We start from the raw sequence: 18,578 nt of genomic DNA, 5'->3' as shown, positions 1-18,578 counted from the left end.
CTAATGTCCTAAGCCAATGGCTTCAAAGCTCTAAATTACCAGGGTGATTAGTAGTTACACAGTTTGCTTGGCATCTCTGAGCATTTTTCTATGAATTTCACACCTCTTTTTGCTCAAAATACTGACTCTGCCAATGAACCAATGTTGTGGAATGAGAAAGAAAAAAAAAAGTAAATATTGCTGGACTGTAAAATGATGATGGAAAATCAACTGAATATTGTTCTGAAGAAGTGAACTCTGTTCCACAGTGCTTCTACGGATTATTGGGGAATTTGCTTTCTCTGATGGGATCTGGGAGTCAGCATGTTCGTAAAGGCTTTACAGGAAATTTCCTTCCTATGGTAACTACCTTTAAAGACACAGCAAATAGAATTTACAATAAAGAGTTACTATTAGGGTAGGTTGTACCTGTTAAGTAGAAAAAGTCTGGTGTTGCCGTTATCTTTCCACAACAGAGATAAAGGTCTTCTCCCCCTTTGCATGCTTATGCTGCAGTTGATCAAGAAATGCAACGGAGCTTATAACAAACTGAATACAAAATACACCTCTACTATTTAGGATTATAATGCAAATTAAAATAAATCACATATATCTGGAACTACATCTATTCGGAAAAAAAAAAAAAAAACAAACTAAAAAAAAATTCTACGTCCCTGTTTTAGAGAAGAACCTTCCACGCCTGTTGTAAGTCCGGCGGGAGGGAAGGGTCCGAAACACCCCCGGGGCAAGAAGGGGTGGGCTGCCCCGGAGAGGGAAGGCAGGCCGGCGGCCCAGGCCACGCAGCGCAGAGGAGCAGGTCCCGCTCCGCGGGTCTGATCCGCCCACCGCCACCCCGCGCCCCGCTGGCTGGAGCCTCACCGCCTTTTGGAATTCAAACTACTTGAAACGCATTCCGGGTAGAGACGGACGAGTTTGGGGCGACTTTGCACGCCTCCGCTTCACGGACAACCCTGTCCTCGGCCGTGCTCTTTCTGCCGCAGCACGAAAGCGACAGAGGAAGCCGAACGCGGCCGCCGAGGAAACGTGCCGCTCTGAGCCCCGCCGCGGGGTGCCGACGGGCCGCCCGCCCCACAGCCCGGCTCCAGCCCTCAGCCCGCCCACTCCCCAGCGCCCGCAGCTCCTCCCCCGTCTGGCGGCTGCTGCCTGCCCCCCCGCCCGCCTGACACGACGCCCTGGCTGCCGCAGCTCCTCCGCTCTGCTTGACAGGGGCGAACAAAGGCCGCCGCGCCCGCCGTCCCCCTCCTCGCAGCGGGGCCTTGGCGGTTCCGCACAGGCAGCGCCGGTAGGAGAAGCCGCCGCCCCGCCGCAGCGACCTGCGGCCTTCGGAGCGCCGGCAGGTATTGGCCCCGCCGAGGGGGATGCGGAGGGGAAGGAAGGGAACAGATACGCAGACGGTGGAGCCGCCGCCACGCAGGCCGCGCCGGGCAGTGCAGGCCGCAGCGACCTGCGGCGGAAAGGCGGCGCTGTGTGGAGCTGTCCGTGCCCCGCGGGGCCCGCCCCGGCCGCCGGGGCAGCCGCGGCCCCAGGCCCGGCCCGGCCCTCCCGCCGCCCCTTCCCGCCCTTGCTCGCCACCCGGCGCAGGTTTCCATTCCCCGTCGGCCCGTGGCGGCTCCGGTGCCCTCCTCCTCAGCCGCTGTCCCGCCTGCCCGCCGCGCTGCCCCACAGCTACCGGCGGCCTTTCCCGGGCTTCCCTTCCTGGCCCTTGGGCCCGGCCCGCTGCTCCAGGCCTCGCCTCCGGCAGCTGTGGGGACGGAGGCGGGATGTTCCCGGCATCCTGCCGGGGTATTCCCGCCTGTGCCGGGCAAGCCCCTTCCCCTCAGCATAAGGCGTTGAGGAAGGCTGGCTGAGACTGGCGGTGCAACGAGAGAGCATGGTTATGATGACCATCTTACCTCTGTTAATTATCAGGTTTTCTATAAGCCAGCTATTTAAAAACAATTTAGATGTCTGCTCACATAGCTCCCTCCACGTGTTTTCCCAGGCATGAGGGAAAGAGATGAAGCTAATCCACCGTAAAAGCTTTAAAACAACAAAGTTGCTTGATTGAGGTGTATTTCTTAGAGCATTACCAGTCAGTTACGCCAGTGGTAATACAGATACCTGTGGCTGCGCTCAGGGACTGGTAGCAGATTTTTGCATTCAGGATGGGACATGATTGATTTTCAAATGTGGAATGGCAGGATGAAGAAGTTTTATCTATGGACTATGCTCACAGAGCAGGGAGCACCTGGGAATTATCAGGGAAAGGATGAGTTACTCTTCTTTTTTATAATGTTCTCAAATTTTATGGTGCTTTAATAGCATAAAACATCAAGAGTTTTTTTGTTTAATGCTGTCTCTCTAGTTTTTTATAGAACATGTCCTCCAGCATAATTTTTGCATCTTATGGACCCCTTTTTGGGGGGTTCCTGAAAGCCAAGATTTAAGCAAATGGCTTTCTGTTTTAGGTGCCCAATTAAAATACTCTAAACAGACTAATTTTTCTTTGAAGGGCTTACAGTTTTCTGAAGTGGAGCCTGCCGTGCATTTTGAGTCAACAACCAAAGGTGAGGAGGGCAGTCAAAATAATGAGGCATTCTGAAAACCTGGTCAAGAGTATGTAAAATTGTGAACTTAAGTCTTTAGAAATTTGTGATAATGTTTTCTATACTTTAATTTGCACTCTGAGTTTTAAAACCTTAAAAAATCTTTCATTTTTGTAAAATATTATTCAACTACAGTATAGTTCTCTAAGTCAAAGTTTCTGATGGCAGTAAAATATGGTTCAGTTTTCAGGTATTTCATGCAGTATTAAGCGAATGTTTGGGTAGGAAGATGCGTTGCTTGTACGTCTCCATTTAGGAGTCAGACTGAAGAATAATGATTTAAAGTGACTGACATCATGACAACCATAAGACAGAGAAGGGTTGAAAAAGGCACAGAAGCAGCTGAAGATCAGTCTTCAGAGGAGAAGAATGTGAAGCCTGATGGGAAAATTCTGCCTGGTGGGTAATGAAAAGAACTGTAATATTTTGGCTTTTTAGTAGTGTTTAGCTTTTGGTATCTGTCCTAAGCACAGGTTAGAACTAGATAGGTACCAAATACATTGTACATACTTGAATATCATCAAAATTAATTGCATGAGACAGAGGCCATGCAGATTACTGCATGTCAGTCTCATTTCCATTTTAAAATCCTACTTTAAATTGGTGAGAACAATTTTTTTCCTATTTAGTGTCACTGACACACTGTCAGATTTCATATAGCCGTCATAGGTTCTTAAACGAATCCCAGTTCAAATCATTGGTAACATAAAAGGATTAGAATACCTCTGATGACTTGTACTCAAATATAAGTAGATCACACATGAAATCTGAATTTAACTGCAAACCCCTGCTTTTTGACTATAGGACAGATTAGCTAGGTAAATTTAAGAGAGAGCCATTAAGTGTCTTCATTCAAGAATCTGTTTAATGAAATACTGAAAATGTTTTTGTTTGGAATTATAACTTTAGACTTGGCAGAGTTTGTGGGGTTTTTGTTGTTTGTTTTTTTTTTTAATTAACTTATTTTAAGAGGTGTTTTGATCTAAACTCCAAATTTTTCTATATATGCAACTTGAGCAGATGAAAGGAAAGTTATATTGTTGTTTCTACACAAGTACACTTAGGCTATATATAAAATGGGAAAGCGATCATAGTTCTCATCCAGCCCAGCCCTCAGTTCTGTTGAATTGCATATTTGGTACCCGTTACATAGACGTCACACGCAGTATGAAATAGCCATGTCAAAGATATCATTCCAGATTATCAAGATCAACATTAAAAAACCCCACAACATAAAAAAAAACAGGAACATAAGTGCAGAATAAGTCGGTTGAGCTACCTAGAACTGCAACCTTTCTTTCCCATCATTCCATCTATAATCTTATTCCGGTGTCAACCTGCAATAATCTTATTCTGGTGTCAATCTGCAATTCAAAGCATGACACCATTATCAAAGGCTGCTTTGGCCGCTGTTCAGTCTCTTTGTGTGTATTTAGTGAGACTTCTGACCCTTCGGTGTTGTTTTTTACAAAATCCTAATAAACCCAAAAAAAACAGGCAGCTGTTTTAAGACACATGAATAAGATTTTAATTTCTTACTTTGTAAACTAACAGTCATCCTGTATTGCCTTAATTTAAAAAGTTGCTCTGGAGGATATTTCAATTTAGATTTACAAATTAGGCATGGTATTTATCTAGATTTGTATAGGACCATGGTGTTATTAAACGGTAACTACACTTTACCAATTAAGGCACACCTTATTTTACTTTGCGTGTAGATGAAATACACTGAGTTTGCTATATCAGAAAATAAAAGCCACATCTCCATAAAGACCTCTTAAACCAAGAATCCTGTTTCCTACAGAATGTAAACTGTACTAGCCTAGGCAGCGTATAAATGAGTTTCCAAAATTCTTTTCATTTGAGTTGTGTTTCACAATTACAGAATGAAATATTTTTCTTCCAAGGTCATACAGGTGGAAAGCTCTGGAGCATACTCTCAATAACTGTTGGTGGAATTGTTGCCATCTCTCTTGGACTTCTTACTTCTGTTTATGTTGCTACACTGCATGAAAATGACCTGTGGTTTTCCAATATTAAGGTAATAGTAATTTTCTTAATTTCATCAGTGCTTTCGTAGAGCATTAATATGAGTGGTAGTTGAAATTTAGTTTATTTCTGTATTTGTCTTGTAACTTGCTCAAAAACATAGAATATTGCATTTTTTAAAATTGCATTTTGGAAAAGCTATGCTTCCCTTCTCACCACCTTTTAAATACTTGATCATTTCTGTAAATACCTTTCTCCAATTTTCATCTAAAAACGTTGCTACACAGATCCTGCCTGAGTTCTAGCTATGGTTCTTCCAACTGTTGATCATTATCTAGACTAGAATTTCGGCAGCCTGCTATATGTTGCTCTATAAGCATCTTTCTTTTAGCCAAAGCAATCCAAAACCAAACAAAAAACCTGTTAAACAATATGCAAAATCCTGGCACACAGTTCTTTAATTGTATTTATACTATGATCCTGTAATACAGTCTCCTAGTATTCAATACTAATTTTATATAATGTTATCCTAAATGTGCAAACCTCAAAACATATTTTAGACATTCACCAATGTAAAACCATCCATTCCCAAGATACAGGACTGACTAGTTTTTTCCTAGAATCATTGCATGGGAAAATAATGCAGCTGTACACATATGTATATTTAACCAGAGAAAAGAAACAGGCAAGTCATTTTCCTTTTTGATGCCTAAAACTCACTCTGTTAGGTCTATGTATTATGTTATTCAAAGAGTACGCATATTTAATTAGAATACTTGCACTGCAATATGTCTTTCCTATACTATGCACTTTTTCTGTCCCAGGCACATTTATATTCCTGCAATAAAAATAGCTGGCACTTAATGAAACTATTGTCCTTGAATCATACATATAATACTGTCTTGTAGCCACTCTCATCTTTCTTTGAAAATATATATAGATTGTACATATATTGAAGGTACACCTTAGGTTTGCCTTTTCCTTCCAAAAGCAAGTATTGATTAATTGCACAGGTATTTTGTATTTTGAAGTACAAACAGGCACGGACTTGTGGCAATGTATGAACATAGTGGATGCAGCATTTTTATTCTGATACAAAGGGACACAAAGTTCACTGAGGGAAGCAAGTCTGTAGTTGCAGTTAAGTTGCCTGCAATGGATGAAATACTTGCTGTATTTGATAATTATTGTTTCCATTTTAAATACACTAGAATGCCATTAGCTATCAAAACTGAAATAAAACCCTCTAGATATTTTTAGTCTGGATTCTGTTGTCTCTAGCTCTCATTTTGTCCTATGCAGTTGATATGATAATTAGTAACATTTGAACATGGGCAGTTTCAGCCAATCTGATAGAAAGATTCTAAAAAGCGTTAAGTTCATCTACCAGCAGTTTAAAGGAGAAAGAGATGCAGATATTCTCTGGTCTCGCATTATAACTTCTTCAGTGAGATGTGAACTCCACTAGAGAATGCATGCAACTGCAGTGCTGGTTTTTAACTGATAACAGGAAAAACTTGAATGAGATTTCACGTATTACTAGCAATAAGATAACCAGTTGTAACACAGAGCCAAAAGTGATCAGGCTTCATACATGCTTCTGCTTTTTGGAGCTACGTGTTCAGCGAGAGTATACTGTTTGTTTTTCATGAACGCACTCTCAACTTACGTTGTTTCTAAGGATATCTTCCCAAATGGAAGGCTATAGCTCTAACTTGATTGATCAGCAAATGCAATTTATTTTGTAAACACTTGCGTCCCAAATGAGATTCAAAGGTACTTTTAAAGATTTGGTCTCAAATTATTTATTACAGCTTGAGACCAAACAGGAGACCCATCCCCTGCAGTTTATTTGCAAATACAAAGAAGGTTGGGGGTGTGTCAAGTCAGATCAAATTTTCTGCAATTGTCTGCCAAGTCAGGCTGTGACTGTGCTTTCAGTTTGATTAACAGAAAGCTTTCCAAAGTTTTACTGTTAAATTAAATATAGTCTAGAATTGTGTACTTGCCAGTATCCATATCGGAGCATTTCACAGCCATAAGTAAGAACAGCAAGATAAGAAATGCAAACTGTCTATTTTGATACACTTTCTTTTAACTAAGCAGAGGAAGAATACATGGATGAGAGAAAGATTAAACAAAATACTGTGTTATGTGTACTATGTGAAGACAAGACTACGTAAGAAGAGCCTGTGAAATTACCTGGAAAGTTGAGACAGGAAGGCTCATCCTAATGTCCATAAACAGTATATAGACATCCCTGTGCCTGTATGTATGAGTGGACGTTGTAGTATCTCCATATATAGGTACATGTTTTCCAGCATTTCTGAATTGGCTAATCTTATAATTACAGCATATATCATATACTACTAAAAGACAAGAATAAAATACACATGGAACAATCTGAGAATCTCAAAAATTATGTTGAAAATAAACGGAAAATCTGCTTTTTTTTTTCTCTGACATTTTATAGTTCGGCCCAAGCATATATTTTTACGTATATTAACTAAAAATTTTGGAAAAGTAAGTTTTATTTTAAGGTATACCCCAGCCCTAATTCTCAGAAGGGAAGATTGTAGTCTAATCATTGGCACACAATTATTGCATGCCTTGCTTAATGAAGCACAGAGGTTATTTTGTTTTATTTTATTTTTATTAAACATTACCTATAGAATAAATGGATGCAATATTAATACACATTCAGCGTTTCATTAACCTCTGTGTACACGAAACATAGTAGTGCATCAGCACTGCTCTAAAACATGGAAAAGAAAATAAATTCTGAATCAGTTATAGTTCCGTACATTTTAAATTAGTAACTTCAGTCACCCTGTGCAAATTTGGGGAATTTATGTTACTGAACTCTGATATAAAATTTATGTAACAACATATTATCCCCCCTGAACTTTATTCCTTTCTTCCAATAAGCTACAGTTAGTCAGATGGTAAGAATTCATACACAAAAGCGTATGTATGGCTACTAAATTAATATAGTGAGACATAATGGGAGACTTGTTTTGTCATTTTTTCTTTTACATGAAGGTGCTACTCTCTTTGTACATGAGTAAAAGGAGGTCCGCAGTGTTTATCTGACAGTTTTGTATTATAGGTAAAAACCTGTTTACCATTAAGTACGAAAGGTGGAATTCTTGTTCTGAAGACACCTCGTTGATGTATGAACATCATGATCGTGTGGTTACAAAACAGTGCAGTTCACCAGTTATATTCAACCCAAAAAACTGAAACTAAAATGAGTTCATTATGCAAAGTCATGACTCAAGTCACAACTTGCAAGTATGCTTACAGTGATTGCCTTCCTGTAATTTCAGTTGCAATTCATAGAAAGCTAGTTCAGGTTTGGGTGTCTTCCAGCAATGGTTCACCCAGCTAGAAAAACTTCCCTGTGGTGGTTATACTGTTGTTTTCTATTTTGAATGTGGCTTTCAACAGTGCATTGATTTCAGCTACTGCAGTATGTGTGAATTTTGTTCTTCTTTGCTAATAAATATGCCTGCTATTATAAATTTGCCATGGTCATTGGAGAAGAATGTAAAATTGCTTCTTTATCAGAAAAATTGAAAATCCAGATCTTGAAGAGTGGCTTATGCTGTGAAAAAGGCACATGATTGGTATTCTTTTTTATTCCAAGACTTCCTGAAAGAATTATGAAAAAAAAAAAAAAAAGAGAATGCAGAATACCATGTCACATAGTCAGAAGCTGAGTACTTCAGCAGGGATCGCAGAAGGTTATAATCACTTACCTTGACTATAACCTATAATCTTGACTGTAGTCACTTATCTTGACCAAACAATTTTGAAGAAAAAAGTTTGAATCTCTAATCATATGCTTTAAAACAACAAAGATTTCTCTTTATGATGGTGAAAGCCAAAGCAGATTTCTTATCCAAAAATCCTTTCTCAGTTTTCTGACAACTTTATGGCATGACACATATAAAATGGCTAGTCTATTTTCAGTGATTTTTCAATAGCAGTTTAGTGACTGCTTCTCAAGTATAATATGTTCTGGGAACAGGATGTACTATGAAAAGAGCAAAATAGGGGAGAATTGCATCACCTCTCCTGTCAGCTGTTGTATTGCTTGTTCAAATGCAGTCTGAAGAAACTGAACAGGAATGAGCCAAGGCCATGTAGCAAGTTAGTACTGTAGCACAGGTAAACTTCAGAGCTTTCATTGTTCTTCATCCCTTCTGAGTAAGCATTTAGACTACTATTATTGATTTTTCCTTTAATAAAATTGCTGCTTGCAAGAAGTCAGGAATAAAAATATAAAATTTTAAATTGTTCTGACATGCAGGTCAGGAATCCTGGCATTCCTGTTCTGAAGTGCTTATATTTTCCCTTTTTACTTTTTTTAATATAAAAGAAAGATGAAAAAAAAAGTGGGAAAATGCCAGCTAATTAGAACTCTACAAAGTGAGTGCATAAGCCATGAAGAGAAGGGGGGCAGTCCAGGATTTTGGTGGTAGTTTTCCAAAGAAGTACCTGTTGAGCTGTTATGGGTACTTCTACTCTGGATGAAAAGCCTGATAGGAACCATGACATTCTAGCAGATGGGCATGAGGTTAACCATGAGGGGACTATGTACAAGGATTAAGTAGGCTTGCTGAGGGCATGATTCTCAACCGGGAACATTGATAGCAGCTGTCTGTGTTGAGTTTCTACTTGTATGGTTGAGACGATTTTCAGATCTTCCTGATCTTAAATTTAACAACTAAAATATATTTTCAATTACACAAATTGTTTTTTAGCTTTGTCAGAAAATAAAAGTAATTGGAGCTTTGCTTATGCTCTTTATTTATAGAAAAGCTCAACTCAGACTTTGGCTGCTTGCTTACTATTCTGAATGACTTGGTTAAGGAGTTTGAGGAAACCTTAGCTCTAAAATTTTGCACTGCCCTTGAGAAGTAGTCCTTTGTATTTTGTTTCGAATGCTTAGTATTATTAGAATACAGTTGCGTAAATTGAAATCATATGCAACTCCGTCCTGGAGGATAGTATTGGGTTTTTTTCTTTCCCTTGGAAAGGTGATAACTTCTTTGTTAAAGCCTCACAAATTGAATATAGAGAAAGATAAACGTGTGTGCTTACAATGCTTAGCCATAAGTCTGTATGTTTTTATTGACATGGAATACTAGGAAAAGTATAAATTGCAGTAGAACTGGAAAAGTATTGTGAGTGAATAAAACAGATGTTATCTTAGCATGAAACAGATGTAAAACTCACCAGTGTTTGTCTCATAAAGTATAGCATTTGGCTGAATACAGCTGGTGCCAGGATTACAAATTAATCATGTTTGAATGCATTTTTGCTAATTAGATCCCCCTCTGTGACTACTCTCTCCCCCTTAATAAATTCCAAATGTTAACATTCCTCCTTTCTTCTTTTTTTTTTTTTTTATGATCACTTAGAACCAGCCACTTTTTGGTATTAGAAGACTTCTCAGTAGTGATGAATTTGAAACTAGAGCTCATTCAAAATCCAGCATTCTCATTTTGCTAAGCATGTGGCTTTTAGTACTTAGTGCCAATGAAAGTTTCTTCTGCTGGTATTATAATGATTTGTATGTCATAGAGCAGCTGGAGAGTTTAATTGTGAACTTACATTGAATCAGATGGGTTTTTATCTGTTGATTTTTCTCAGACCAGAACTAATACTGGTTTAGTTTGTCAACAGTTGACTTCAATAAAACTCATGTTTTGAGATAAGATTGTATACTAGGCAATAGAGGAGGGAGGAAAATGATTTTGTTTGTCTAGCTTTATGTTAGCTCTGAAATAGTATTCATTCTGTTCCAGCAAAAGAGATGGGACTGTATAAGAAAGATTAAATTATTGGGATTCTATGCAAGGTTGCCTTAACCAGAATGGCATTTATAAAAATCTCAGAAAACAGTAACATTCTGTTATGTCAGTAATGGTATTTTGTAAAGAAAGCTGAATTAATAAGACTATTTTTAGAAACATCACTTAAATTTCTCAATGATTTGTGTACACCACATACAGGAATGTCACTGGGTTCTCAAATCTGGATCTAAACCTTTTCTAACTTACTGCTAGTAAGAGATATTTGCTGGGATGTTTTTATAAAAACTTCTAAAAAGATCACTAATAATAAAACAGGTTTGTATAAGATGACTATTATTTCTCTTCAGATTGGTTGTTCATGCCGTCTTATTTTGTTTAAATATGGTTGCCTAAGGCTCTGGATTTGTTAAATTTCATTAGGTCTTCACAACTAATGAGGTGAATTCTAAAGCAAAGATCCTGTAGTGAGAGCAGTTTTCTCTGCAAGTTTTCATATCTCCCTAGACTCCACCTGCTGCAATGTCAGCCAAGAAAGAGGCATTGTTAGAAGTGTACCTAGTTTAAACAATTTGAACACTTTTCAATTAAAAATAATAACTTTGCCTACACCTAAAACCAAGTAGAGAATCACTTTAACTTACAATTTAAGTATGAGAGTGATGAACAGCTGGCTTCCTCCAAGAAACAGCATTTAAACAAGTGAGCAGCAGCATACCCTGCCAGCTGAAATCTCAGAGTGTAGCACACTGAATTAATTGAGCCGTAAGGTGGCAAAGCCACGGAATGCTATGGGATATCTACATCTGGAAGAAAAGGTTAAATGCATGGAGCAAGCATATGCAGTTTTAAAGTCCAGCTGGTGGCCACTGCACCTATCTAAACCTTGAATATTACAAAAAAGAGTAAAAGATCCAAAATGTTTCCAAACAGCGTATCAGAATCACAAAAGGCATATACATTTCCCCAGTTAACAGAGGCATTGACACCTCAGCCATTTACCTCTCACCCTGATTTGTCCATATATTTTACCCTAATTTGAACTAAGTTGCATAGAATGCATGAACCCAAAGACTCAAGCCACTGTATGGGTCAGTTTCTCTGGTGCAGCAGGAATATGAGTTGAAGGCAGCTTCTTATAATTGTGAAAACCAAATGGAAAGTGAATTTACTACTGAATTTTCACTTGCAGGAAGTTGAAAGAGAAATTTCATTCAGAACAGAATGTGGACTTTATTATTCCTACTACAAAGAGATGATTCAGGCGGCTTCCATCCAGCAAGGTATTGTAAACTGTAAAGTAAGTTTTACTTCATGTTGCCAGCCGACTAATATTTTTTCAAATCAAGTTGAGAACAAGGAATACCATAACGGTGAAAGATAGTGTGACAATTGTACTGGAGACAGATTTATTCTGTTCATATGCCAGGGAGCCACTAAGTTATGGATGTAATAAATTTCACAATGATACATTGGTTTCTGTGCCACACCTTCATGTTCTGATGAAGGCAATCACTTTGAGGGACAACTTTCATATCTGTTAAGGTTTCAGCCTTGCTCGTTTATTGAGTATACTACTTTTGTTTTTATTCTTCTCTTGTTTAATTTTAATTATGAGCTATTTGTGGGAAGGGGAAATTTTTTTGCTGTATGCCTGGACAGTAAGTGATACAACAAGTAGCTTCCAAGGAAATTGTATACGATGACGGGGTTTTCTGTGACAGTTTCATGTTTTCTAGATACTGAACTGTTGCTCCCTAGCAATTTTACTTACACTACACGTTTGTCAATATTAACATCACCTGTGTTCAAAGTAGTGACAAGAATGGTTCTCAAGATCCAGTATGTACCACAGATTCTGTGCTAGGAAAGTAAGTGTAAAAATAAATGTTTTATACGTTACTAAATATATAGAACTTGAATTAGCACTCTGAGTCACATTTGAAGCAGGGAAGCTGAAGACCTCAGAAGGTCATGTTGATTCAGAGGTAACGCGATCTGAATCCTTAACTCAAAGTTTGCAGTTTTTGGTGAGAGAGCCTAAAATACCTTTGAAAAAATTATTCACTGTTCAAATAAAATGGAGGGGGAAAATGACAATCTCCTATTTCAATTTCTCTTTATCGTTAAGGTTTACATGGTTTAGTATATGACAATAAAACTGAATCTGTGAGGACAATTAACATACTTGAAAGAATGAATATTTACCAGGAGGTGTTTCTCAGCATTCTGTATAGGATTCTTCCAATTCAGGTAGGCATTTATTTATGGCTTTAGATTGTAAGTGCATTATGAAGATTGCACAGTGAATCGTAGCTCACCTTTTTAGTTGTTTTCTAATTAGAAATATCCCTGATACCTTTTTAATTTATAAAAGAAACCCCTAATTTATATTAAGTATAGTCCCCCTGCCCCGAATGTTTTATGCCAACATCAGTATTCTTGTGTTTTACAGCAATACCTAGAGCCTGTTTATTTTTATATCTACACTTTGTTTGGACTTCAGGCAGTTTATGTCATTGCTCTGTATGTAACAAGCTGGCTTCTTAGTGGAACGTGGCTTTCAGGGTTATTGGCAGCTTGCTGGTATATTACAAACAGGTAAGTGATACTAAACTTACGATCTTTCTTAAATTGTCCCTCATTTCAAAGGTAAGGCATTAAACCTTCAAATGCATGATTAATTGGGCAAGATCTGAAGCTATAAGGCCTTTCTCCAGATTAGACAGAAAATGGAAAAAAAATGTTTAAATAATACAAAATAATTAGAAAATAATCGGAAATGAGCTGACATTGCAGAGTAGGACTTGAAAGTTTCAAGAAGTTTGAGTAGAAAATTTTGGCTTCAGCTGATCTCTGAAAGTGGACTGCATGTTTCAGATGTGTCTGGATCTCCAGACCCTGTCATCTCCAGCCCAGGATCCTTTAGGTGTTAGACACCTGCATATATGCCATTCAGGTCTCTCCTCACTGCCCGACACCTAACCTCCAGGGATTCCTAAGGTCATTAGAAGTTCAGCTTCTCTGTGCCCTTATTCCTGTAGACATCTCCTGCACTAAGAGAAAAAAGATGGTAATCGAGATATACTAGTGCTTTATCACTTGAAGAATTCTCAATTTGGAGAGGAAAAAAAACTAAACAACTGGCTTTATGCCAGCAGTAAGTTGCTGGCATAAAGCTAAGACTGGTGACATAGGCTGCTATCTGTAAATCAAGCAAAAAAGGAAAAGTACAGTGTCAGTTCTATCAAAACTGTTTGATATGTTAATCAGCAGCTGTGAAGAAGTTTATCTGCAAGCATGTCCATTACAGAATAATTATAGACATATAGTGGTAAAACATTTCTTTCTCCAAAGATGGAAGTAATTAAAGAATCCATGCAATGTGCAGTAGTTCACATGTTTATTTCATGAGGTCATCTTTTCCATTTACAGAATATTTGGAGCAGATTTGTTTTGTCATTTTTCTAATAATTCTTGAACAATGGAAGCTTGTTATCCTTTATGCAAATAGAGTAAGTACATGGAATTGTTTTGGATAAAGACTTTCTGTCCAGATGATGTACATCTGAGGCTACTGAGTAACTCTATTTTAGACATTCTTTTCATCCAGCTAAGCATGTCTCAGATGTGTTGCTTACCTTCTTTTTTAGCAAACATTTCTCTACACAAGAAAAATGGGAATTCTTTTTGTTTTTTAACTTTTAATTCAGGTTTGTAAATGACTGCCCTTTGGGGAACTTTTACTAACTTCCATCACATACTTTTTATGTTAGAACATTCAAAAGATGACCAGAAGTTCCTAACCAGTTTAGCAGCATCCAGATCCAATGCACTGGGATCACAGTGAAGAAATTGGTACCTATTTATTTTTAAATGAACTTTTTGCAAACCAAAAAAATGAAGTAAAATTACCTGTGGTGTGCAAACTCCACAGGCTGAATTTTCTGAGTGGTTGTGTTTTGGGGTTTGTTTGTTCATTTTTAAATTACCCAAGCTGTGCTTCATAAGTAAGATTTAATTCGTAGTGTAAGTTTTTTAACAGTAACTGAAGCTAAACTACAACATTTGAGGTACAGAAACAATGAATGACTTGGAGAACCTTCATAATGATGTTTTTTCAGAGCCAGACATGTTGAAGGAACTAGAGTGTAGAGCCTCCATTTTTATCAATAAGTAGTTAAAATACCACAAAGATGCCACAAAGGTCATTGCAACCTCTCTGTCAGTCACCAAGTTGGTGTTTATTTGTTTTAAATTTATGAAATTCCATTTGTTTTGTACAGAATAGATACTACAAGAGTAGAATTCACCATTCCTTTGAGAGAGAACTGGGCACTGCCATTCTTTGCTGTTCAGATAGCAGCCATCACATACCTACTCAGAACTCATTTACAGCCTGTTCAAGAAGTGAGTATTTGTAACAAGTATGGTACAGTAAAATCGGTGTCAGAAAACTGACTAAAACACTTTGGATAAAAATAAGCATTTGTAGCAGTGTATATATATGCAAACACAAATCACTTATAACATTGAAGACATTAAACAGATGAGCCTTCTGTTAATTTAGATGTAGTTGAAATACAAAGGAATATATATGCTCAGCACTGAAAAACAAAAGAAGGTAAGATCTAAAAAGTACAAGACAACAGTACTGTGTATTTGAGGAAACATGGGAGTAACACAAAGTGGGCAGGAGAAAAGCTTGTAAAGCACAAGGATTAAAGATTTTCCTTTTTATTTCATTTGTTCTACGAATTTGAGAGGTTGCCCTATCTGCAAGAATAAAAGCAAATTGGTGATACAGTTTCTTTGACAAACAAATCTTAACTTGTTATTCCTCAATTCAATCAAATAACTGCTATTTATGGCATAGTAAAACATACATTGCATATTAATCTATGGGCTGAAACTATCTGAGATCTCATAATTTTCTTGCAAGAGGTATTACAATGGTAAAATACAGACATAAATACAAGAACCTGCAACTCAAAAAGTTCATTATCCTCCAAGCAGTTATTGCAGTTAGAAAACTCATAGTAATATTTTTTAAATGGATTTTAAATGAAACCAAATTAAGTTGGGTTTTCATTGTTTTTCTTGGGGTTTTGGGGGGTTGGTTGGTATGTTTTGTCTTTTTTTTAATGACGGAATCTATAAAGTTAAATAATACTTTGTTCCCTCCTTCCAGAGATTGACACTTATGGTTGTATTCATAGCAACGTTTCTCTTTAGCCTGACTTGGCAATTTAATCAGTTTATGATGCTGATACAAGCATTGGCATTATTCATACTGGACTGTGTTGACATGCTTCCCACAGCAAAGGTAAGATTATTGTAACATTTGATCTAATACCACAGCTTAAGTGTGATCTCTGGAAGTGGCCACAAGAAAAAAAGTAGCACAAGCCTAAGCTGAAGTCATAACAATGTATGAATTTTGCCTCAAGGATCATGCATCCTTGTGTGAAAGTTAGCTGTAGGCACTGTAGCACAAAGAGAAGGAAGAAGATAGACCAGATTGCTTAAGAGAGGCAGTTATCTGTTGTACATTGAAATTCACCACAAAATAACAACATTTTCACTGCTGTTTTGTTAAACTGAATGAGCCAAAAAGTTAAGCAAGTGTAACTAAGAAGATAAGGGATCATTTGCAGTCAATCTTAGGAAATAGAAATGTACTGTAGATGAAAATATTGTCATTGAATTTAATGTTCCTGTGAAATTCTACTGAGATTACTTTAGCCCTTCTAAAAGCTTACACTAGTTGAAAAAAGGTTCTGACTTTAAGGAAGGTTATAGTAGGATGAAGAGTAATTCATGTTTTTAAAATTCATTTAAATTTTTTAAATTCATGAATTTAAAATGGAATTCAAAGCAGACTTGAATAATAGTGTTTCAGTTAATTTAACTGAAAGTTAGTATGGTGGCTGCATATCAAAATAGGTGTGGTTTATTTAACAGTTTCTAAACTCTTCGTTATATCTGCGAATATAGCAGACTTACTACACCACTCTAACTCCATATTAATTTTATTAAAAGTGCTACTTCAAACTGTTGGAATTTGTTGGGCCATTTGATACTGACTTATACAACTGCTGTAATACAAGGCTGAAGTCAGGGTCTTTGTGTTAGGCAAAATTCATGTTTGGTACCACCATACAGAAAATCAGCTGAGTTTTAGTGTTTGCATTCAGACAAACATTCATAATAGTTTAGCATAGCTCAAAAAGGGCTATACTAAACTACTATAAGAAAGTTTAAAAGTTAGATAAATCATCTGATATTTGACTGCTGAACTGCACTGAGCCATAACTCTTCAGTCATAAAGAGAGTAGGCTACAGAAAACACTTATTTGACTAAAGAAAATATAAAACATATTCCAAATATTAAGTAATTAATATTTTCCTCACTCTGCAATTGTTTAGCTATCTGCTTTATTACAGTATCAGGCTTCCCTGGGTATAAAATATTAACCTAACTAGTTCAGGACATAAATATAGAAAGGATATAGTAATGTGTTTAGCTGTAAGGATTTAGTGCAAGATGATACATTTTTTGCAAAAATAATTGATGTTGAAATAAAACATTCAAAGAAAAGCAGCTATGACTGTAAAGTTTTGTAGGCATAAAAATCTCATTATTGTTACAGGTTACATGGCTCTATATCATTCAGATTTCTGGATTACTGCTAGTCTGTGTCCTACAGTTCTTTAATTCTATGATTCTTGGATCATTACTTATAAGTTTTAATGCTTCTGTCTTGATAGCACGAACAGTCCAGGTAGGTACCGAAATGTTTTTGTAGCACTAAATAGAGAGTGTGACATATATAGGTAAATTAGTAATTTATAGGCATTATGATCTTAAATTACTAATACTAATTAGGAATTACTGTAGCATAAAGCAACAAAAACATTGCATGATCAAATAATGAATTCAATTACACTAACTACAGCATAACCAAGCACATCAGAACGATAATTCTGTGATTGCTATTAACATTTATGATTGTGCAAGCTGCAGTTTGGATCCTTCAAAAAAATTGCAGAAATGGACTTTACACCTGTTTCAGCAGGACTCGTCCTGGATTTATGGATCTGCCTCCAACAAAATATTCTATGAGAACTAGACACATGTCAAATTCAGCTTACTGAAATCTATGGTATCTTTCAAAGATTAGGATTTTTTCCCTGAATTTGCAGTTCTCTTTTTTCTGATACTAGCATTGATGACAGCCTCTAACCAGAATATATGAATTTGGAGGGCCATTCCTCCTGTCTCTCACTCGTGACCTTTTAAAATCAGCACTGTGTTTTTTATAGTTAGGCAAGGTCTGCACCTATTCCAAGTTGCCTGTGAGCGGCCAAAGAACCGTTCTCAGATCTGGAGCTTTGAACTGGAAAGTTGCTCAGAATCCTATCAACTGACAGTTAGAACCAGAAGACACCTTTGCCGTGTTTAGGTGGAAGGTCTAATGAATAGGTATTTCAAAAGGCACTCAGTACTATTGATATTAGGAGAATCTTCAAAAACAAGCACAGTTGTACTGCGTGACAGCAGTTGTATAAATATCATGGGGCTACCTCTGAAGGAAGGCTGGCTAGTAGCAAAACTCTGCCAGGTCAATACACTGGGGAGTTTTTATGATACTGTCCCTTCAGTTTTGTGGAAGAAATACATCTCCCTTCTGGATACTCGTTAATTTATACATTTTTGCTTACATGAACAAAATACAAATTTGATCCTGATCAGGCCTAGCAGATAAGCTATTTCAAATAGTTTGTGTTGCTTTTGTTCCAAATTCATAGCAAAGTACTGAAATACTAATATTTTATTCTTTCTAGAAAAACCTAAAAAAGGGCAGGTTGCTTAATAGGCTTGGGAAACTTATCCTCCATGTACTATTAGTCTTGTGCTTGACTCTCCTAATAAATAAATTCATCAAGGTAAGCAAATAATTTTTAATATAGAAACTTCAAAAATGTATTACTTTAAAAGCTATTTGTTAACCATCTACAGTGATATCTTCAAATAAAAATTGCAATGAGATTTCACTGCATTTCAGAGACTGCATTTTAGAAATGAAAGAACATTTTGCTAATCATTTTGGTATATAGATTTTAAAACGTATTCTTAAAACTTCGTAAATTAACACCTAATAATCAAATAAGTATTTGT

At 37.2% G+C, this 18,578-nt stretch overlaps 1 protein-coding gene across 10 annotated transcripts in view; it reads left to right on the top strand.

Moving 5' to 3' along the window:
* The first annotated feature begins 995 nt into the window (after nt 1-995).
* The window catches only part of DPY19L3 (dpy-19 like C-mannosyltransferase 3), a 38,845-nt gene continuing 21,262 nt past the window's right edge, over nt 996-18,578 (top strand). For 5 of the 10 annotated variants that reach the window (XR_012662007.1, XR_012662008.1, XM_075101467.1 and 2 more), the window contains exons 1-11: nt 1,198-1,337; nt 2,492-2,546; nt 2,769-2,984; nt 4,493-4,626; nt 11,589-11,679; nt 12,528-12,649; nt 12,852-12,997; nt 14,683-14,806; nt 15,588-15,722; nt 17,050-17,181; nt 18,245-18,346. Coding sequence is in view for 8 of the 10 variants with exons in the window: in XM_075101467.1 (XP_074957568.1) it covers nt 2,882-2,984; nt 4,493-4,626; nt 11,589-11,679; nt 12,528-12,649; nt 12,852-12,997; nt 14,683-14,806; nt 15,588-15,722; nt 17,050-17,181; nt 18,245-18,346 (1,089 nt within the window). In the remaining 2 variants the exon portion in view is untranslated. Of the gene's footprint in view, nt 1,338-2,491; nt 2,547-2,768; nt 2,985-4,492; nt 4,627-11,588; nt 11,680-12,527; nt 12,650-12,851; nt 12,998-14,682; nt 14,807-15,587; nt 15,723-17,049; nt 17,182-18,244; nt 18,347-18,578 lie in introns of all 10 variants that reach the window. The other 5 variants (XM_075101461.1, XM_075101462.1, XM_075101463.1 and 2 more) reach the window with 5 other exon arrangements.

The sequence above is a fragment of the Phalacrocorax aristotelis genome, chromosome 8 (genome assembly GCF_949628215.1).
Source record: "Phalacrocorax aristotelis chromosome 8, bGulAri2.1, whole genome shotgun sequence".
Classification (NCBI taxonomy): domain Eukaryota; kingdom Metazoa; phylum Chordata; class Aves; order Suliformes; family Phalacrocoracidae; genus Phalacrocorax; species Phalacrocorax aristotelis.
This window is presented reverse-complemented; position numbering and strand designations above follow the sequence as displayed.